This window comes from Capra hircus, chromosome 17, assembly GCF_001704415.2.
Source record: "Capra hircus breed San Clemente chromosome 17, ASM170441v1, whole genome shotgun sequence".
Lineage (NCBI taxonomy): Eukaryota > Metazoa > Chordata > Mammalia > Artiodactyla > Bovidae > Capra > Capra hircus.
In genome coordinates this window covers 931999-951986 of record NC_030824.1, presented here as the reverse complement: position 1 = coordinate 951986, position 19988 = coordinate 931999, and the positions used below count along the sequence as shown (strand labels likewise).

General features: G+C 48.8%; 1 protein-coding gene across 1 annotated transcript in view; it reads right to left on the bottom strand.

The window, feature by feature from the left end:
* PRR14L (proline rich 14 like) overlaps positions 1-18085 on the bottom strand; it is a 37711-nt gene extending 19626 nt beyond the window's left edge. Inside the window, 3 exon segments of the mRNA XM_018060926.1 lie at positions 1537-1609; positions 8503-9026; positions 17911-18085. Coding sequence (XP_017916415.1) covers positions 1537-1609; positions 8503-8976 — 547 coding nt within the window. The 5' untranslated portion in view covers positions 8977-9026; positions 17911-18085.

Here is a 19988-nt window from a genome sequence, read left to right as displayed (position 1 = left end):
CACTGGAGGGTGAAATGTGTTCTGTGAGGTGTATGCCTGTTTAAGCAGCACAGGAGTTTCGCGACCTTGGCTGAACATCCTGGATTTGTAGTCGTGTGGTAACTGTATAAACGGTGCTTACATTTGCAGAAATTGACAGACATCCTAAAACTCGTATGAAAATGCAATGGACACATAACAGCCAACACACAATCTTGAACAAAGAAAACGGACTGGAGCAGCTGGAGAGGAGGGTTAGGAGCCTGCGAGATGGAAATGTTCCCTTTTTTTTGTTGTGTCGGCACAGCTGTGATTACACAACCGCATGTTTGCGTACACACACACACACACACACACACACACACGAGTGAATGCCACTGTATGTAAGCTATACCTTAATTAAAAAAAAAAAAGTCAGTGCCCCAAATGTCTAGACCGCTTCCTGGTTGCCTTTTAAATGGGTATGGTACTGGCTCATTTTTCAACTTTCCACTCCTCCAAAACGTGAATTACAGGAAGATAATGACCATCCTCAACTTCAGAGCTTTACTCTCCACAGGACAGCAGGGCCTTTGAGCCACAGAGAGAACCTCCAGCAGCAGGAAGCAGGAGGATGAACTGGGACAAGTGTCCTTTCTCACAGGGATGGTCTGCACCCCCTTTTCTGTCAGGCTGCCAAGAAGCATCACCAAATCTGACGCTGTTCCACAGTAACAAAATGTTCACGTGATTAAACATATTTGGTGTTTTTTTTTTTTTTTGCAGCTCTAATTGTTCTACATAGTTAATCTTAATTATGTGACAGATACACACAGAATCTTGGCTCAGCACTCTCTTTTAGGCCTCGGTTTCTTCCTTCATCAATCAACAGATGAATCACAATGAAGCAGTGTCTCTGAGGCCCATATCCTACCATTGTTTTGAGGAGCAAATATGTGTACGTGCTCAGTCACGTCTGACTCTTTGCGACCCCCTGGACTGTAGCCCACCAGGCTCCCCTGTCCATGGGATTCTCCAGGCAGGAAGATTGGAGCAGTTTGCCATTCCCTTCTCCAGGGGATCTTCCCCACCCAGGGATCGAACCTGAGTCTCTCGCATCTCCGGCATTGGCAGGCAGAGTTCTTTGCCACTGCACCAGCTGAGGGGCAAGCGAGGCGACAGAAATGCGCCCGGCAAGCTCGCACAGGGATGGGGCGTGGGCGTGGGGTGAACACAGTGGGATGCCCTGTGAGCCAGTGGTTCCTGCCCCATCCATGTGAACTCGTTTGGATGGCAGTGTTGCTTTATAAAGTCAAATGGAAGATTCCACACTAGCTTTAAGGTTCAACTCATAGTCAGTGGGGCCTCATTACAGAAAAAGTGGGAAGCAAACTTGTCACAGAAGAGGCACCGCTGGGTAACACCAGGGGCCTCCGAGCATGGCCATGGGCAAAAATACCAACAGCTGCTACAGCCAGACCCTCGTGCAAGATGGGGTCCTACAATCCTCATGTTCTCAGTGGGAACAAAAATGGTGTAACAAGTGGAAAAAGGAAAGGATGTGAGAGAAACAGATACCTTTATTCCTCAGACCGTCTTCAGGGAGGCCCGTGCATAAAAGTTCTTCACTTGCCTGCATCTGGAGGTCCTCCTGCAGTAAGAAAACCCAGTGGTCAAGGAAGACCCAGAGACTCTGAGCTCACAACGCCAACGATCCTCTGAGAGGCTTCTCTGAAGCTCTTGGAAATGTGCTAGTGGTCACAAGGATTGGGAACTGAAGGAAGCCGCAAATTCAAGCTCATATTATTAGTAAAACTTGCATTCCTCTAGAATATGAGCTTGAAAAGTCAAGTTTCCCAAGGTCCTGACAGATCCAAACAAAACCTTGTGTCTTCCGAATCAATAAACACACTGGTGCAGTGTGATCTTAATAATGTGAAAACCTAACTGGAAACTGTCAGGAAGTTGGATGGCACCCAGCTCCTAACCATGTTCTTTCTTCCTGGAAGGGCTACTTTCCCTTTCCATCCCTGTTCACTGGAGGAGGGGACGAGGGGGGGCGCCATCAACGACAACTGACAAAAGGGACTTCAGGAAAACAGGCAGGGGCACCGTGGTGGGGAGCCCGGTGAGGACAGGGTCCAAGTGGGCTGGCCAGCTGCAGACGCCGACTGGCCAACGATGGCTGCTCACATCAAAGTGTCCTTCTGGCTCACCTCTGTTTATCTGCCCACCGATTTACATTTTTTTCTTTTTCAATGTAGACCCCAGACCAGTTGGACCCAAAGGTTGACGACGTGACTCCTACTTACCTCAGAAGGGTGTCCACCAGCTAATCATGCCCTCTTTGAACAATTTCTATAAAACTCCTCACCGTCTTCCACAAGTGGGGACACTTGGATTTGAGGGCATTAGCCCACTGTGTCCCCGTTTGCCTGCCAAAGCAATAAAGTTATCCTTTTCTACTTCACCAGTCCCAAAACTCTGTCCCAGAGATCTGACTCAGCACCAGCATCGGTGCACAGAGAGGCTGAACTTCCCACATCACCCTGAGGAAACTGAGGGTAGGAACCAGATGCCCGCCGGCCAGCAGTCAACTGCTGCAGCCACACCACGCTTGACGGCGCACCCCGAGACTCAGGAAGAGAGGCACAGGACACAGACCTCAGGGAGCTGAGGTGTGCATCACAGGAATGAGTTCATGAGTTCAGACTCTTGCATCTATCTTCCCACAGAGACAAAAGCACTGAATTCCTTAACTGGAGATATCTGGGGTTTTTTTGGTCGTCGTCTTCTATTTTTTTAAAAAGATCTTTTGGTTTTTCTTTTTGCCTCGCCCTGAGGCACGGGGGGTTTAGTACTCCCCCTCCCCACCAGGGGTGGAGCTCACGCCCCTTGAAGCGGAAGTGTGGAGTTCTAACCACTGGTTTTCTTTTACATCAATAATCTTTTGATGTTCAAAAAAAAAAAAAGAGTCGAATTTTCCCCTACACTAATTTAATCGGTAAATGCAAGATTCTGACTGACACAACACTCACTTAAATCTACAGATGGTGAAGTTACTGTTGTGGCTTCTGATAATTTTTTTATAGCACTTAAAAAAACAATAGGCAAAACCATTCCATCTCTAAGCGAAGTTCTGCGGTGGGAACAGAAGACCCAGGTGACGGCAGGGACGGGGGAAAAAGTATCGTCACTGGGCCTGAGAGAAGAGGCCCGGCACGGAGCGTCGTGTAGGAAGCAGGACTGTTCCTTTGCTTTTTCTTGCAACTTCAGGGATGAATGCTTTGGCGGAGCATGAACTCAAAACAGCTCTCTCCCACAGAACTTACTGTTACTGTACTTGACCAAAGCGTACAAATTCTAGCGTGGTGCTGGGTCAAATTTATTTGCAAATGGGAAGAGGAGAAAGCTCTTACTCATCATGGAAGGAAGGGCGGAACTAGAAAATCACCACTTGGGAACCATCATGGTGATAATTACCTCAAGGAGAATCCTCAGTGGGTGTTAAACCTACTGGCTAAAAGTTTGAATGAGAAACAGAAATAATTACGTATTATTCAAATATCTCCCCGCAAGATACTCAATAATTGTGAAGGGGAAAATGATACCTGCACACTGGAGAGGCCAGGCAGTTCCTCTGCCCAGGAAGGAGGCACCCCCTACACCAAGCCTGTGAGAGGATGCATGGAGAAAGAACCGACCATTTCTGTGCGATTCCTGCCCCGCTACATGCACAACCACGATCTGATCACGAGGAAACCCAAGCTGACAAACCCAAGCTGAGCAAAATGCTACAGAATAAACGGCCTGGCCTCTGTAAGTGTCAAGGTCACGAGCTCAGGAAACACTGCAGATTAAAGGAGACTAGAGAGACGTGACAGACAAATGCCACGAGTGAGCCTGAATTTTTCTCTTAGACCAAAAAAAGATTTTCTTTTGCTAAAAGACATCAGTGGGCCGACTGGTCCAGTGTGAATATGCTCTTTCGACAAAAGGGTTCATGTCTTGATTTTGATTAGTGTACTGCGGTCACCTAACAGAATGCCCATTGTTTGAGAGTAAATTCACAGTCAAGTATTTAGGCCTCACATCTGCAACTACAAACTAAGATCAGAAGGGGAAAAAAGCAAATGTGGTGAAAAGTTCACAGGAGAGGGATCCACGTGAAGGTCTTCACATTGCTTCTGCAACTTTTCTGTGAGTCTCAAATTATTTCAAAATGAAAGGTTAAGAAAGCACCTTTTTCTGGGGTAACCCTTGACCCTTGCTCCAAACGACACTGCCCTGCACACTTCTAGTTCTCAGGCTGAGTGTCTGAGGGGTGAGACTGGATGCTATTCGAGTATTTCTTCAGATAAACACTCTATAGGCAAGGCCGAGTGCTGGAGCAGAAGCTGAGGGGGGACCCGGACTCAGCTCCGCTCCAGCCTCAGGATGCCCACCTGCAGCTTCGCGAGGCTTACAGCGAGCTCACAGGTGGCTTTACAAATGGGGCCACAGGCAGCTTGCGCCATGAGAGAAGCTCTCGCCACCCAGCACACCTTAGACACTCGTCATCCCTTCCTGTGAGAAAGCTGACAGGACTGTCAGCAGCAGACCCCGGTGTCAACTGCGGTGATTGCCCTAGGCCCTTCTGGGTCTAAAGAGCCTCTGCAGGCTGAGAGCGGACCTCCTGCGAGCAGCACACAGCTCCCCTCAGATTCCCAAGGGCTCAGGTGATCTCCTGAGGGGGCCCTGGTGGGGCTGCTGTGAGTTCAGTTCCTCCACACCTGCTACTCGAAGGAGGGGTCCTAGCTGGAAACCCCACACCCAAGCCAGCTGCTTCAGGCCATCCCCTTCTCCCTGGTTAGCAGCACGATCCTAACAGGGAAGGGGAGAAGCAGGGGCCAAGAGGGACAGATCCCCTCTCCCTCCGCCTCGCTGACCTCTCGAAAGGTCCTGAGTCAGGAAAAACAAGTCTCCCCTCACAAGGGCTGCGAACCCTACAAAGCTTTAAGTTTTAGATCTGATCTGGGTTATCAGATATGACCAGGTAAGGCTGAGGTCGGATGTGAGGGACACCCAAGCACCGCCAGTAGGGTGGTGGGCGACCTCCAGATCAGGTGGGAGCTTGAACAGCCTGGGCCCCAAGTGCAGATAAGGGCACAGAACAGACAACTTGAAGCCGCGGCTGAGCAGCCTATGTGTCCTGCGTGTAACTCCACCACCCTAAGGCCAGCCCACCATGTAACACTCGCAAAAACTTATCAGACACGAGGTTCTCTTCCCATAATACCTTATCAGCTAGTGTTTTCCAGTAGTCAGGTACAGATGTCAGAGCTGGACCATAAAGAAGGCTGTGTGTGTGTGCTTAGTCGCTTTAGCTCTGTCTCACTGTGACCCTATGGACTGTAGCCCACCAGGCTCCTCTGTCAGTGGGATTCTCCAGGCAAGAATACCGGAGTGGGTTGCCATGCCCTCCTCCAGGGGATCTTTCCAACTCAGGGATTGAATCCGTGTCTCCTGGGCCTCCTGCATTGCAGACGGATTCTCTACCAGCTGAGCCACCGGGGAAGCCCAAAGAAGGCTGAGTGGCGAAGAATTGATGCTTTTGAACTGTGGTGCTGGAGAAGAGTCTTGAGAACCCCTGGACTGCAAGGAGATCAAATCAGTCAATCCTGAAGGAAATCAACCCTGACTATTCACTGGAAGGACTAATGCTGAAGCTCAAGTCCCAAAACTCTGGCCACCTGATGCGAACAGCCTACTCACTGGAAAAGATCCTGATGCTGGGAGAGACTGAGGGCAGGAGGAGAAGGGGCCGCAGAGGATGAGACAGTTAGATAGTATTACTGACTCAATGGACATGAATTTGAGCAAACTCCAGGAGACACTGAAGCACAGGGAAGCCTGGTATGCTGCAGTTCATGGGGTTGCAAGGAGTCAGACACGACTTAGCGACTGCATAGCAACAACAAATGCACTTAAGTTTCAGGATTCCCAGAGGTGAAGTCCTAAACATTTCTCTCTACCATCTAGATTTTTAAAAATCTCCATAGCTGATCACTAGTATCTTAATAGTCCTTGCAAAATCTGTTTCCAAGATAAAAGTTAATATGGATCCCTCTTGCAAAATCAAGTGAGATCACTACAGTAGTCTGTAGAATTATATAAACTATGTAAAATAAGAAAGGTCACACCATAGTGGAATTTGTCAAACTGACAGCAACTTCTCCACCTCAGCCTGCCACAGCCAACATGTCACTCTCCTGCCCACTGCTTTCAACCAAAATCAGCTTGCCATACTTCTCCAAAGTCTAGGCAAATTTTAGGAGGGTACTGAAAACCATTCTTACTGTTCATCTGTAATCTCATTTCCTGTTAAAAGCTGGCTGTGAGTCCTAGAAAAGATGCAATACTGGTTCATACCTATGAGGTTACTGTAGGGCCAGAAAAAACAAAACAAAACAAAAACACCCCACAAATATCTTTAGGAGGGAAATGAACACATACCGGGCTCTTCAGCTTTTGTAAGCAGGCTGGTTAAAGTTCCTTGGGGCCTGATGTATCTCTGAGCCTTGGGCCCTAGATTCTGCAGACTTCCTCCAAGCCTGAGCTTCCTGACTTGCAGGCAGCGGTGGTCCCAGCTTCAGGCAGAGCTACCACCGACACATGGAACACACAGGAGCGGGGCCACACATGGAGCAAACGAGAGAGCCCACGCTTCTTGACGCTCACGGCAACAGCTGTGATCACGCGTGTGTAGTGAAGAACACTGAAAATCAGTGAGACATGGAGTCTCCAGATGGACCTGTTACCTACACTTGCACATCCGGGAAGTAAGAGCTGCGGGACAGGAACTCTGAATCACCTTTACAGGGCTTACAAGGAGTGTGCCTCTGTGGATCTCAAGTCAGAGAAACTTCAGATAAGGCATTGATTATGTGAGCGGGGTAAGGCATTTCATGACAGCCCCCCCACAGGGGTTTACCTAAGAGAACTGCTTAATGAGAAAGTTTCACCTTGTGTGCGTGCTTAGTCACTCATGGACTGTAGCCCGTCAGACTCCTCTGTGCACGGGATTTCCCGGGAAAGAATACTGGAGTGGGTTGCCATTTCCTCCTCCACGGCATCTTCCCACCCCAGGGATCAAACCCCCACCTCCTGCACCACAGGGGCACTCTTCACCGCTGAGCCACTGAGGAAGCCCCAGCTCTACCTTAAGGCCTGGCAGCGTGCACACAGTGCCGCGGGCACTGCTCCATCACACACTTTTAACAACAGGAGCTGAGAACCGCCGGCATGTGGGGATCACTGTGTCCTGGCTGACCTGGAGAAGAGCTTATGGCCATCGGCTTCATTACTGAGAGTGTGAAGTTCAGATTTTTTTTACTTTTAAATCACTGAAAACTAGCTCTGTCCAACAAGATCTCTTTTACACAAACAGCAAGCTCCTTCACACTGTGGAGAAGCTTCCTCAGAATCAGAGACTCTCGGGGTGACAATGAAGCAAGCTAAACTGGCCCTCAGCATACCAGCCTTTCACTTAAGTGAAGTCATGGAAATCACACGAGATCAGGTCTTTTATGAACATGCCGTTAAATAACAAGTTTCTCAAGAGCGTCACACACCTCGAGTGATCACCAGCCACTGTGCATCCTTACTAGATGTCTCCTGTCCACGTATCTGTCAGACAACGTACTGAGCCCTCGGATGTTTCAGCCAGCAGACGATTCAGAATGTTTCTGTGCCTGTGCTGAGCATGAATATCTTGAGGCTAAAGCTTTCACAACAGATTCAACCAGGCAGATCTAGCCCTGTGACTCTCAGCACCAAGAAAAACAAACAAAAGAGCAGGCACAGGGCTTCCTTGGTGGCTCAGTGGTAAAGAATCTGCCTGAAATGCAGGAGACATGGGTTCAGTTCCTGGTCCAGGAAGATCCCGTATGCCATGGAGGAACTAACCATTGTTCTCACAGAGTCGGACACGACTGAAGCGACTTAGCAGCAGCAGCAGCACCTAACTAATCTCTCTTACTCTAATATCAAACTCACAGAGACTGGATTTTTCATGCCACACCAAGCAGAGATCCCACTTCTCACTCTGTATTAAAGAACGGGCTTTCTGTTTGTCCGAAACACGGAGACCCCTCAAGGGTAGCCATCCTGCGAAGCCCTTGCTGCGTCCAGTCTCCCTCAGGCACCTCTGTGACACCTCACTCTGTCCTGATCGTGATGTTACCAAAACAAGCAACCAGTACGGGTCGTTCCTTAACAACGGATGCAGAAACCCCACACAACTGTCACAGAGACTCAACATTCCACATACAGCATCTGCTACAGAGGACTGACACTTCTTTCGTGAGATAAGCACTTCCCCTCTTCAAGTGTCTGATGGGACACACGTTTCCAAAGATCACTGAAAGAAAGTTAGCATCAAGATCACCATTCTGGAAATGTTTCAGGAATGGATTGTAAGCCACCTGTGAGCGTCTGTACTTCACCTTGTGAAGCGTCAGTCCAGCTGGAGAGACGCCAAGTGAGCTGAGTCTCGCGTCTTACCTGGCAGGGGCGGAGCTGTTCTCCAGCAGCTGTGGGACACTGAGGCGGGTCCTCTTCCGCTCCCTCACAGGGATCTCTCGCCACCTCTGCCTGGTCCCCTCCATCTCTGAAGACCTTTCGCTCCAGGCTCTCGGCTTTTGCTTCCCTATCCAGGCTCCCAGGAGCCACGGGACCTTCTGCTGAGGGGTCCACCAGCCCACACTGCCCAGGCTCACCCCCATGGTCCGAGGTCTCGGGGGCTTCTTCACGACCACTGTCCGCAGGAGTCCTCTGCAGCTCCGAGGGCGCAGCCCTACTCTGACTTACACGAGAGCTTGAGGCTCCGGGTTTTACATCTGGAGTTGCACTCGGCTCGGGGTCAACATGAAGCTCTTTGGAGGCACTCCCTGGGAGTTCAGAGTATAATTCCTGCACCTCAGCAGACATGGAGGAATCAAGTGGAACGGGCTGGGTCTCCACGCCGGATGACAGCATGGGGGCAGGTGCAGATATGGAGTCAAGCCTCTTACACCAAACGGTTCACCCTGACACAAATCAAAGGAAGGGTTAAGAATTTAAAACCTTGCAGGGTAGAAGGAAGCTGTCTCAGCTCAAATTGGCTAAAACAAGCACCAAAAATTCTACCTCAAATGCCAGCATTATCTGGCACCAAGAAATCTGCTTAACAGACTGAGTTTGAGGAAAAATAAATACCTTAAACCTTTAGTCGACATCTGTCTAATCACAATTCAGAGACTGCCTTGTGATAAATTCTCAATTTAAAGCTGGATTTACGTGAGATCTGATCAAATGTAGATGAGAATAAGACTTGTCTAAGCACTCGATAGACCCGATGTACCAAATAAATTAGAAGATAAATGGGAGTTCCCTGGTGGCCCAGTGGTTAGGATTCCAAGCTTTCCCTGCTGGGGCCTGGGTTCAATCCCTGCTTTAGAAACAGACCCTGCAAGTTTTGAGGCAAGGTCAAAAAGAAAGAAATTTTTGAAATTAGAAGGTAAAGATGGTTCTCCACTCGTTCTCGGGTCATGAACCTTGCCCATTTTATTCAGTGCTGCAGCCCCACTGCCTGGAACAGCTGCCTCACACCTAGCAGGCACTCAGAGAGAATCTTCTGAAGGAACATACACTGAGGGACTCAGAATCGGATTGACTGACTTCTCTTCATTAAGAATTTTCTTTGGAAGAACATACAGAGAAAACAGAATTCCATTCTTTCATTGTCACCACACAGCCTGGAGCCGGACAGCACTATCCCAGCTCTGGGGCCGAATCCTTCCTGACTTCCACTCAGCACTTCAAGACTGCCCAAGTGCGTTCCCAGATACCGCTCACACGAGTTTCCTGACAGCCCCGTGAGCTGAACAGGGCAGCCGCTGTCCTCCCGTTGTAGGCTCTGACACCATAGCTGAGGGGGGTGAGAGTGACCTGCCGGAAGTGTTGGGGGCTTCCCAGGAGGCTCAGTGGTACAGAATCCACCTGCCAATGCAGGAGACATGGGTTCAATCCCTGGGTTGGGAAGATCGCCTGGAGAAGGGAATGGCGGCGACCCACTCCAGCATTCTTGTCTGGGAAATCCATAGACAGAGGAGCCTGGTGGACTACAGTCCATGGGGCCAGAGAGTCGAATACGGAGGAGACAGTGAGCACACATGCCTGAAATATTACATTGTTAATGCAAGGGAGGAGAGGGGATGTCTGCGGCTTCTAATGCGGGGGTCACATTTCACTTCTGTTGGGCAACAGAAACATGGGTTATCTGCTAAAATCAGTATGTTTAAGTAGTTCACAATACTACATTATTAAAGCAATCAAAACAAATGCAGAGAGATAGGGTATGGTACCCCCAGAACCGGGGCTCCTGGCTGGGACTCTTCCATTTTAGTCTACCAAACATGTGCAGTTTCCACCACAAAATCCACTTGATCTGACCAAGGTGGAAATGGTTAACCAAAGGAGACACTGCAGGCTTTCATTCTTGATGCTTTCCCTAACCCTGAACAGGAGGACAGAGAAGGTGAGAAATGTTTGGCAACTCCGAATTCAGAACAGGAATTTACTAGAGGTACTGGCGGCCAATCCCGTTGGCCGAAAAGCACACAGAAAAGATGTTTCACAAAGCTACTCCCACTGCTTCCGAACGTCCACGTTTCCCCGTAATAAACACATTACATCAAGTAAAGCCCAGAGCCAACTACAGATCTGTTCTCACTGTGCTGAGTGGTCTCAGCTTCTCTCCAGCAACCGCAACTGTGTCTCTGAGCAGGAGGGACTCCCTGAGACACCGTGTAACTCCTTAGGACCCAACAGCCTTTGGGCCCTGTCTCTATTTGCACCCTGATTCCCTGAGGGAGCCCACCCGTATCGCTTCCACAAAAGCACACGCTCCACCTCCCCATCACTGAGCACCCTGCTCCTTGAACATCCCTGGGCCGACAGGGGGATGGACGGTCCCCTCCATGGGCCTGTGCTGCCTGGACTGGAGCTGTGACCGAGGAAGGGGGCAGGGGCGGGTGACAGGCGCTCTCCTTGTGGGCCATCCTGCCCTTCTCCTGGTTTTCCGACCCATGGGGGACAGTTTATTCACGTCCCTGTGCTCTCATCCGCTGAGCGCCTCTGTGTTCTCAAGGAACCCTACTCAAAACGAAAGGGCACATTGTGACGCCACCAATTTAAACGCTAGAAATTATAGGAAAGCAGACGGCCGACCCATGAGGCTCAGGTAATGTAAGAAGAGACTTAACTCCAAAAGGGAAACAAGGAGAGAGAGGCTGCTGAGTGCAGGAGCACGGCAGGGCTCGCAGACTTCCACAGAGAGCACTGACAAGGCCTCCTTCCTGGAGTTAGTCTCCCCTTTCTCCACGAGCTCCTGGATGTCTCCAGGGCTACTCTGGATTTCAGGCCAATGTGTGTGTGTAGATACGTGGGGGTTAAGGGAATAATAGTGGAATTGCTATTTGAGGCCCCTCCCCCAAAAGGCTGGCAGTGCTCCATTTTAATTTGGTTCAGCTCCCCTTTCACCTCAACAGACACCATCCAGCTTCTGACTGTCACATCACAAACAGACCACAAGAGCGAGCACAGAACTGGAAAGCCCAGTGCAGGAGATGGTCTTGTGGCTGGAGAAGGCTCCGTGGGTCTCGCCAGCTGCCATCGTGTGGGGCTTTTCAAATCCAGCCCTGGACACGTGTTCCCCGGCTTCACTTCCTTCATGCCCTTGCCTTTTCATGCAGCTTGTCTGCCAAGAAGGTGACTCAAACTGTCCCTTTAGGCACAGAGGAACCACACGACTCCGCGACTCCACTCTGAGGAACGTGCAAAAACCACACAACTGCACAAAAACTTGTACGTGGATGTTCACTGTAGCACTGTTCACAGGGGCCGGAAAGCAGAAACAGCTCGAAATGTCTACCAACGGACGAATGGCCAGTGAAACGTCGTCCATCCACAATGGAGTCTCACTCGACTATGAAAAGACGCAACGTGCTGGTTCATGACACAACACAGGTGCCCCTTGAAAACATCACGCAGCTAAAGGAAGCCATCATGAGAGACCACTGTTATAAGATCTCATTTCCACGAAATGTCCAGAGCAGGCAAATTTAGAGCCGGAAAGTGGATTAGTGGTCGCCTACTTCTGGAAGCGATGGTTTTTCCAGTACTCACATATGGATGTGAGAGTTGGACTACAAAGAAGGCTGAGCACCAAAGATTTATTGCTTTCAAACTGTGGTGCTGGAGAAGGCTTTAGAGTCCCTTGGACAGCAAGGAGATCAAACCAGTCAATCCTAAAAGAAATCGACCCTGAATGTTCATGAAGGACTGAAGCCGAAGCTCTAATACTTTGGCCACCCGATACAAAGAGCCCACTCACTGGAAACGACCCTGATGCTGGAAAAGACTGAAGGCAGGAGGAGAAGGGGACGACAGAGGATGAGATGGCTGGATGGCATCACCCACTCAACGGACATGAATCTGAACAAAATCCAGGAAATGGTGGAGGACAGGAGACTGGCGTGCTGCAGTCCATGGGGTGGCAAAGAGATGGACAAGACTGAGGGACTAAACAACTTTTGGAAGAAGTGGACAAACGGAGTGGCTGCTGATGGACAGTGCTGCTTTGGTGCACGACAGAAGTATTCTAAAACTGGTGTGGTGATGGCTGCACAACTCTGACTATGCCACACACCACTGAATTGTACAATTTACACTGTGAATTGTATGGTATATGAATTATATCTTAATAAAGTTGACTTTTTAAAAAAAGAAACCTGTCCGTGGCCTCAACCTTCTCTCAAGCTGTGGTCTGTGTTCCATTGACAAGGGTGGCGCCCTCTCAAGACTGGGTGTTTAGCTGCTCACTTGTGTCCAGCTCTTTTGCAAGCCCAGGGACTTTGCTCAGACTCTTCTGTCCATAGGCTTTCCCCAGCAAGAACACTGGAGCGGGTTGCTATGTCTTTCTTAACTCTCTTGCATTGGCAGTTGGATTCTTTACCACGGAGCCACCAGGGAAGCCCCCTCCCCCAAACTTAACATGCCTAAAACAGAGCACACTCAACCCAGTAAAAAATCAAGTATTGTCCATGCAAACAGCTGTGAGATTCAAGGATGAGTTAAGATATTCTCAGTAACCTTACATGCTTTTATTTCTGATCCTGCTGCCTCTCTCAGTAATGGCACCGCGTGACCCTAGAGCTCAGACATGAATCCCCAAAGGTAACGGTCTGGCCGTCCACACGCTGCGCAGTCAGCACTCAAACACACGCACCCAACGCCAGCTGTGTCTCCACCACACTTCACTGTTCCGTCCCCATCGTCCTAACTCAAGATTTTGCTCTGAACACAGGACCGTGCACGAGCACACGCACACTCACTAAACAGCTCTTTATTGCAGAGGGGCAACACTGACCACACAAAATGGCTCAAAACATTCCTCAGGAAAAACTGCTCTCATCTTTCCTGTGCCCCCACCTATGCTGTGGCTGCTGCTGCTGCTAGGTCGCTTCAGCTCACCAGGCTCCCCCATCCCTGAGATTCTCCAGGCAAGAATACTGGAGTGGGTTGCCATTTCCCTCTCCAATGCATGCAAGTGAAAAGTGAAAGTGAAGTTGCTCAGTCGTGTCCAACTCTTAGCAATCTCATGGACTGCAGCCCACCAGGCTCCTCCATCCATGGGATTTTCCAGGTAAGAGTACTGGAGTGGGGTGCCATTGCCTTCTCCACCTATGCTGTGGACCGAACCAGAATTGTAAGGCTTGGTGACTAAAAGATGACTCCCAATATACAAAAGCCAGATGTCACAAAGCTACTGTCTCTCGTTACGCGTGTTTGGTAGAGACAGAATTCTACGACTTTTCAACCTGTAAAACCACCATGCACATCGGCTATTCAAGCAAAACAGACATCCCCTCCTTTTTCTCTTCAGCCCTTCTCGTCCTCAAGTTTCTCAGCAGTGTGTGCAGTGGAGTCACCACGAACAGCTCAGCGCCTCAGCTGAAACTCCAAGCTGAGTGAGTGAAGCTGCTCAGCTGTGTCTCTCTCTGCAACCCCATGGACTGGACTGCAGCCCGCCAGGCTCCTCCATCCATGGGCTTCTCCAGCCAAGAATACTGGAGTGGGTTGCCATTTCCTTCTCCAGGGGATCTTCCCGACCCCGGGACCGAACCTGGGTCTCCTGCACTGCAGGCAGACTCTTTACCATCTGAGCCACCAGGGAAGCCCCAGAGGTGAAGTAGGATTTAGAAGCTAGAGTAGCGGTTTTATAATTATTCGTAGCTCACCAGCGCATGTCACTACACTCTCCATCTATCAAGATACTTGGTTGTGCCACAAAGACAGCAGAAACAAAATTTTACCATTCGAGTCCTTCAAATTTCTGAATTCAATGGAGCAATAAAAAATGATGGTACAGAAATATACCTCTCCACAGAAAGCTGTCTGGGATATCTTATCAAACTAGATAAACATTGTGTGTTTATCTGTCGTCAGTGGGGTCTGACTCTTTGCAGCCTCCTGGACTGTAGCTCGCCAGGCTCCCCTGTTCAGGGAATTTTCCAGGCAATAATACTGGCGTGGGTTGCCATACCCTCCTCCAGGGGATCTTCCTGAACCAGGGATCGAACCCGTGTCTCTTGCATCTCCTGCATTGGCAGGGAGATTCTTTACCACTGTGCCTCCTGGAAAGCCCATATTAAAAAATAGGATTATTTTATTTTGGTAAAGTATATATCTACATCCATACAGGAAAAATGTTTTAAAAACTATAAGCCAAATATTAACAATGCAACCGTGGGTGACAGGATTATTAATGACATATCCCCATTTTTTTTTCTTACAATGAGTGTGTAATACATGTTAAACTTCTAAAAAATATTATATCTCAAGATCCAAATATGAAGCAATAAATAACAACTGGTATTATCCCTTTATTTTTTAAATGTTAGCTCTCTCCCTTAACCATAAAAGTTTTTAAAGTTTTAAATATACGTGAAATAAAGTAAGTATAGCATGTGCTTATAAAATGTAGACAGAGATTTATGGCTTAATCCTTACTACAGACTTATAACCAACCTACTGGATTGAAGACATCAGATAATTACCTAGTTTGAGGTACAAGGGAAAAATAACCTATAGACTCACAAACAACTCTTTCCTACTGCTACTGGCTTGTCATCTTTACCGTGAACACAAATAAGAATTAGACTGTTCAGGGGATGGATTTACCCCTGGGTGGGGCCGGGGTGGGGGGGAGACTAACATTTGGGGGAGTAGGCAGCACAATTATTCCAACAGAAGAAATCACTTTTCAACTGAGAACAATCATCTCCCAGTCTTCCTGTTTCAAAGGCAGAGTCACGGTTAGGAAGTAGTCTAGTTTTGGTCTCCAAGGTGGGAGACCAGGGTCCCTATCCTGCCCCTCACACTCAGCATGGCCTTGAGTGTGTGTCACTGAACTTTCCTGGGCTTGTTTTCCACATGTAAAATGGACAAGTCAAACAAAATAACCTCAGAGAGTCCTGCTAACCCATAAAATTCCCAAGACTCTAAATAACTTCTCTATTTCACTTTGTTTTGGCACAGCGCACCTAAAGACGCCAACCAAAGTGGTACGGAATTCAGACTAATCCCTACTGCAAGGGCAAAGGAGGTAATTTCAGAGCACTTTACATACGAAAAGGATAGAAAGCTGTTCTTTAGCGTGTCTTCAGGCAATTGGGAAGTGTTAATTCCTATCCCACCAAATGACAAAAGCCAGGGGGAGGGTGGGGAGACTACCAGTGAAAGATTAACTAACACTGCAGCTCTCAGCCTCATTAGAATACACTTTATTATAGTAATATTAAAAACCTGACCAAGTGACAAGTTTTAGTCATTCAAACACTCCCCAAAACAAAAGTTCTGGGGGTATAAAGTTTACAGCACTAAGCAAAAGAAGAATACGAAAAAAAAAAAGAATCAAACAAAGAAAACAGCAGAACAGAAAGCCATGTGCCCCAATAATCCCAAGTCTGAAGGTCTCCCTTCTTGTTAATTCCAAAAGCAAAGGGGCTGCTCTTAACGAAATCAAGCAGTAAGAACGCTAGGCGCTGCCACACTTGTGTCAGGGGACAATACTCACAATAGTGATCGGGACCTCAGAAGTTCCCCACAGGCCTTTCACCTTGAGAAAGGGCCTTTCTTTTCCAAAGATTCAAACACTGTAGCCAATCTCTGAGGCAATTCGGAAAAGGGGCCTCTTCTTGAGGGACAGAGGAAGAGGGATCTTTTAACAAGCTCTCCAGACAAGCTCAAAGTGGGGCAGGGAAATCCATACAATGAACAGGGCCTCGCTCTTCCACACGGGAAGAGAGCACAGGAAATCTCAAGAGCATCAGGCACAGCTTTCCTGTTCCTCCCCTAATCAGCACTCAGAAAAAGGATCCCTCTATCTCCACGGGGGTGGCCAGGGGGGAGTGAAACACTGCAAATGCTCCTGATTTCTACTGACAGAGACTCTGCATAAGAGATTTCATCCTTTTTTCAAAGGGAGGGGAGAAGAGAAACCATTTGTGCCACTCCAAAGATACAGAAGGAAAGGGCACTCCTCTCAAAGGTCTAGAGTCATATTTTTCTTGGGAGAGCAGGAGAAAGAAGTTGGAATCTCCTTTCTGGGGGTGAGGGGTGTGCAGATCAGATAGAAGGAAGCTTTTTCATCAGCAGAGCAAGTACGGGGATTGGAAGAGGGCAGCTCTAACCAGTCGGGAAGGACTGATAGCTTCTGTGGACAAAGGGAAGGCTGCTTCTCCTATCAGATCTTCCAGACCTGTTTGCCCAAACAGTCTTCTCCCCAGATTACTCTAACAGCTTTGTTAATTTGGCATCTAAAAGAGTAAAAGCGCCTCTTTCTCTGCCTCCCGGGGGTTAAAAGCCTCCCCTCTAGTGAGGAAGGGATGCGGGGAGCGGTGGGGAGCGATGGGAAGAGGCACGCATGAAAAAATCTGTTTCTCTATGGAAGATACTACTTTTCTTTCCTAACAAATTAAGTAACTAATAGCAACAGTCTACCAAAAGGTTACTATGTACCAAGCAGTTACACGAAATTTCCAGTAGTCTTGAGGACAATTCTATGAAAAGAAGACCGAAATTAAGAGATGGGCTGACAAAAGGTGAAGCTGTGAGTCAAGGTCATAAAGATGGAAAGTGGGACACACGAGCTTGCATCCCTCACACTCCAAACACCACGCTCTTCATTGTGCAAAGGTAAAGAGCTCAAGGCACACCAGGAGACTCGGGGGCAGAGAAGCAAGGCTCCCTCGGTGGACACGGCTGGGGGAGGGGAGAAAGCCTGACTAACCCCTCTAAGTAAATTGTAGGTCTTCCTCCCCATATACCGGGATAAAGGCGAAAAATACGAGGGAAGATAACTATCTTTTACAGGAAAGGAAGATCTCTCTCACTTTTAGGCAACTTAAGTCTTTCTTTCCACCTGAGGGGCGCTGACCAAATCAAGAGAAGTCTTATCCCTCCTGAAAATAAGTTCAGAATCGCCCCCTCGCACTCCGGGAGCGGGTCTCCCTCCGCTGACAAGCGCGATGCAGCCGGACACGCGCGTTCGCCCACGACAACGGGCGTCGCCTTCCCGAGGAGAGAAGTTGGGGGGTCCCCCGCCGTATCGAGGTCGACGAGCAGTCGCTTTCCCCCGCCGGAGCCATGACACCAAGAAGCTGTTTTGCCCTCGCGACGCGGGGCCTGGGCTCCTCCCTCTCCCCTGGTCTCTCGGCGCCCGCAGCGCAGCCTGCGTTCCCTTCGGCGCTCCAAGAGGGCGGGGGACCCGGGCTCTCCCTCAGCCTGCACCGCCGGGCTGAGGGTCCGCTAGGGCTTGAGTGGGACGGGGCGGCTACGCCCAAAGCGTTCCCGCCCCCAGCCTCTTACCCTGCGGCCTGCTCCGCGGCCCGCGCTCGCCCCGCCAGCCCGGCTTCTGCAGCCGCAACCCCGTCGCCGCCGAATCTACCTGAGCCAGCCGAGCCGTGAGAGCCCGGGGGCGCTCCGGCCACCGCCGCCTCTTCGTCTCTATGGTCGCCCTGCACTTCCTCATCCGGGGCCCGGGCCAGCCATGCGGACTCGCCCAAGTCCCGCCCCCGCACTGCGCGCGCGCGCACTCTTGAGGCGGCTCTTCTCGGTAGGGACTCCCGCCCTCAGCTAGGTCTGGTGGCCTCTGCCCCGCCCCCGCCTCCGGGACTCTTAAAGGGGAACACACCTTTTGATTCCGCTGTTGAGCCTCAGGCCCAGTGTCTGATTCCACTGCTACCACCCTGGTCCAGTCCTCTTTTGTGGCCCTAATGTTTGCAGCTCTTAGGACTTCTCGGCTTCCACCCTGGCAGCCCAAGATATCTTTTTATACCTGGAATCAGTATTTTAGATCATGTCACTCCCCTGCTCCCTTTCCTTTCTGGAGTTTTGTTTTCGTCTCTTCATAGCTTTAACACTAGCTGAAATTACCATTTCATGTATTTATCGACTCCTTTATCATCTCTCTCTCCCATCCTTATCTGTTTTGTTCATCATTCTTTGTTCACCGCCCAGAGCAGTGCCCGCAAAAGCAAACACTAAGCAGGTATTTGAAGGAAGGAAAAGAATGTTCTTTCAAGAGGGAATTGAGGTCTAGAGAATGCAATCAACTTGCTTCAAATCACACAGTCTTGTGTTTAAACAGAAGTCTGATTTTTGGCTGATTAGAGAGCTAAAGTTTTACAGTTTTGTGAGAGATTTTAGTTTTCTCTTCGTTGATCAAGGTATCTTTGAACCAGTCAACATATGGACCGTTTTATCTGAGATAGTGGTTTCCCCAGCTTTAGTTAGGGCTGGAGATACAGAAATCCAAATGCCAACACTATTGTTTACATCCAATGAGTCTATCCATCGTCCATGTACGCATGCACTTCACATATAGGCTACTACAGATGTTGTTGGGATTAATTAACTAGAAACTCACTTTAAGACATTTCAACACATTTTTACAGGAGTATCCAAGACTTCAGGTTCTTCCTCAGGCCACTGCATGCCTACAGACAAGGATCTGAGAAACCCAGTGTTATTGGTTTGTCTTCTGCCTCAGGTTCTAATATGACAGGCACTGCACCATTATTCTAATCTTTATTTTTAAAATGTGATATTTTGTTCAACATGGATTTTTTGTATTAATGCTTCCTTTAAAAACAATCACATTATCATTTATCTTTTTGAGTTTTTTGGCACCCCTTAGCATTTTGTGCCCTAAATAAGGCAAGTGGTTAATAGGATCACCGATTCAATGGACATGAATTTGAGCAAACTCTGGGAGAAAGGGAAGGACGGGGAAGGCTGGTGTGCTGCAATTCATGGGGCCAAAAAGAGTCAAATCGGATTTATGACTGAAACACAACTCATTAGCCTCACCCACCTCACCCTAGTCCTAGTCTTGCTTCTAGCTCTGTAGTAAGCACAAAGGGACCTCAAAGAAGCATCATCATTCAACCCCCTAAAGTCAATGAGAGCCAATTTCCTGATAAATTCCATGCTTTTGGAATCACTGCAGATGGTGATTGCAGCAATGAAATTAAAAGATGCTTACTCCTTGGAAGGAAAGTTATGACCAACCTAGACAGCATATTAAAAAGCAGAGACATTACTTTGCCAACAAAGGTCCGTCTAGTCAAGGCTATGGTTTTTCCAGCGGTCATGTATGGATGTGAGAGTTGGACTGTGAAGAAAGCTGAGTGCTGAAGAATGGATGCTTTTGAACTGTGGTGTTGGAGAAGACTTTTTAGAGTCCCTTGGATTGCAAGGAGATCCAACCAGTCTATCCTAAAGGAGATCAGTCCTCGGTGTTCATTGGAAGGACTGATGCTAAAGCTGAAACTCCAATAGTTTGACCACCTCATGCGAAGAGTTGACTCATTGGAAAAGACCCTGACGCTGGGAGAGATTGAAGGCAGGAGGAGAAGGGGACGACAGAGGATGAGATGGCTGGA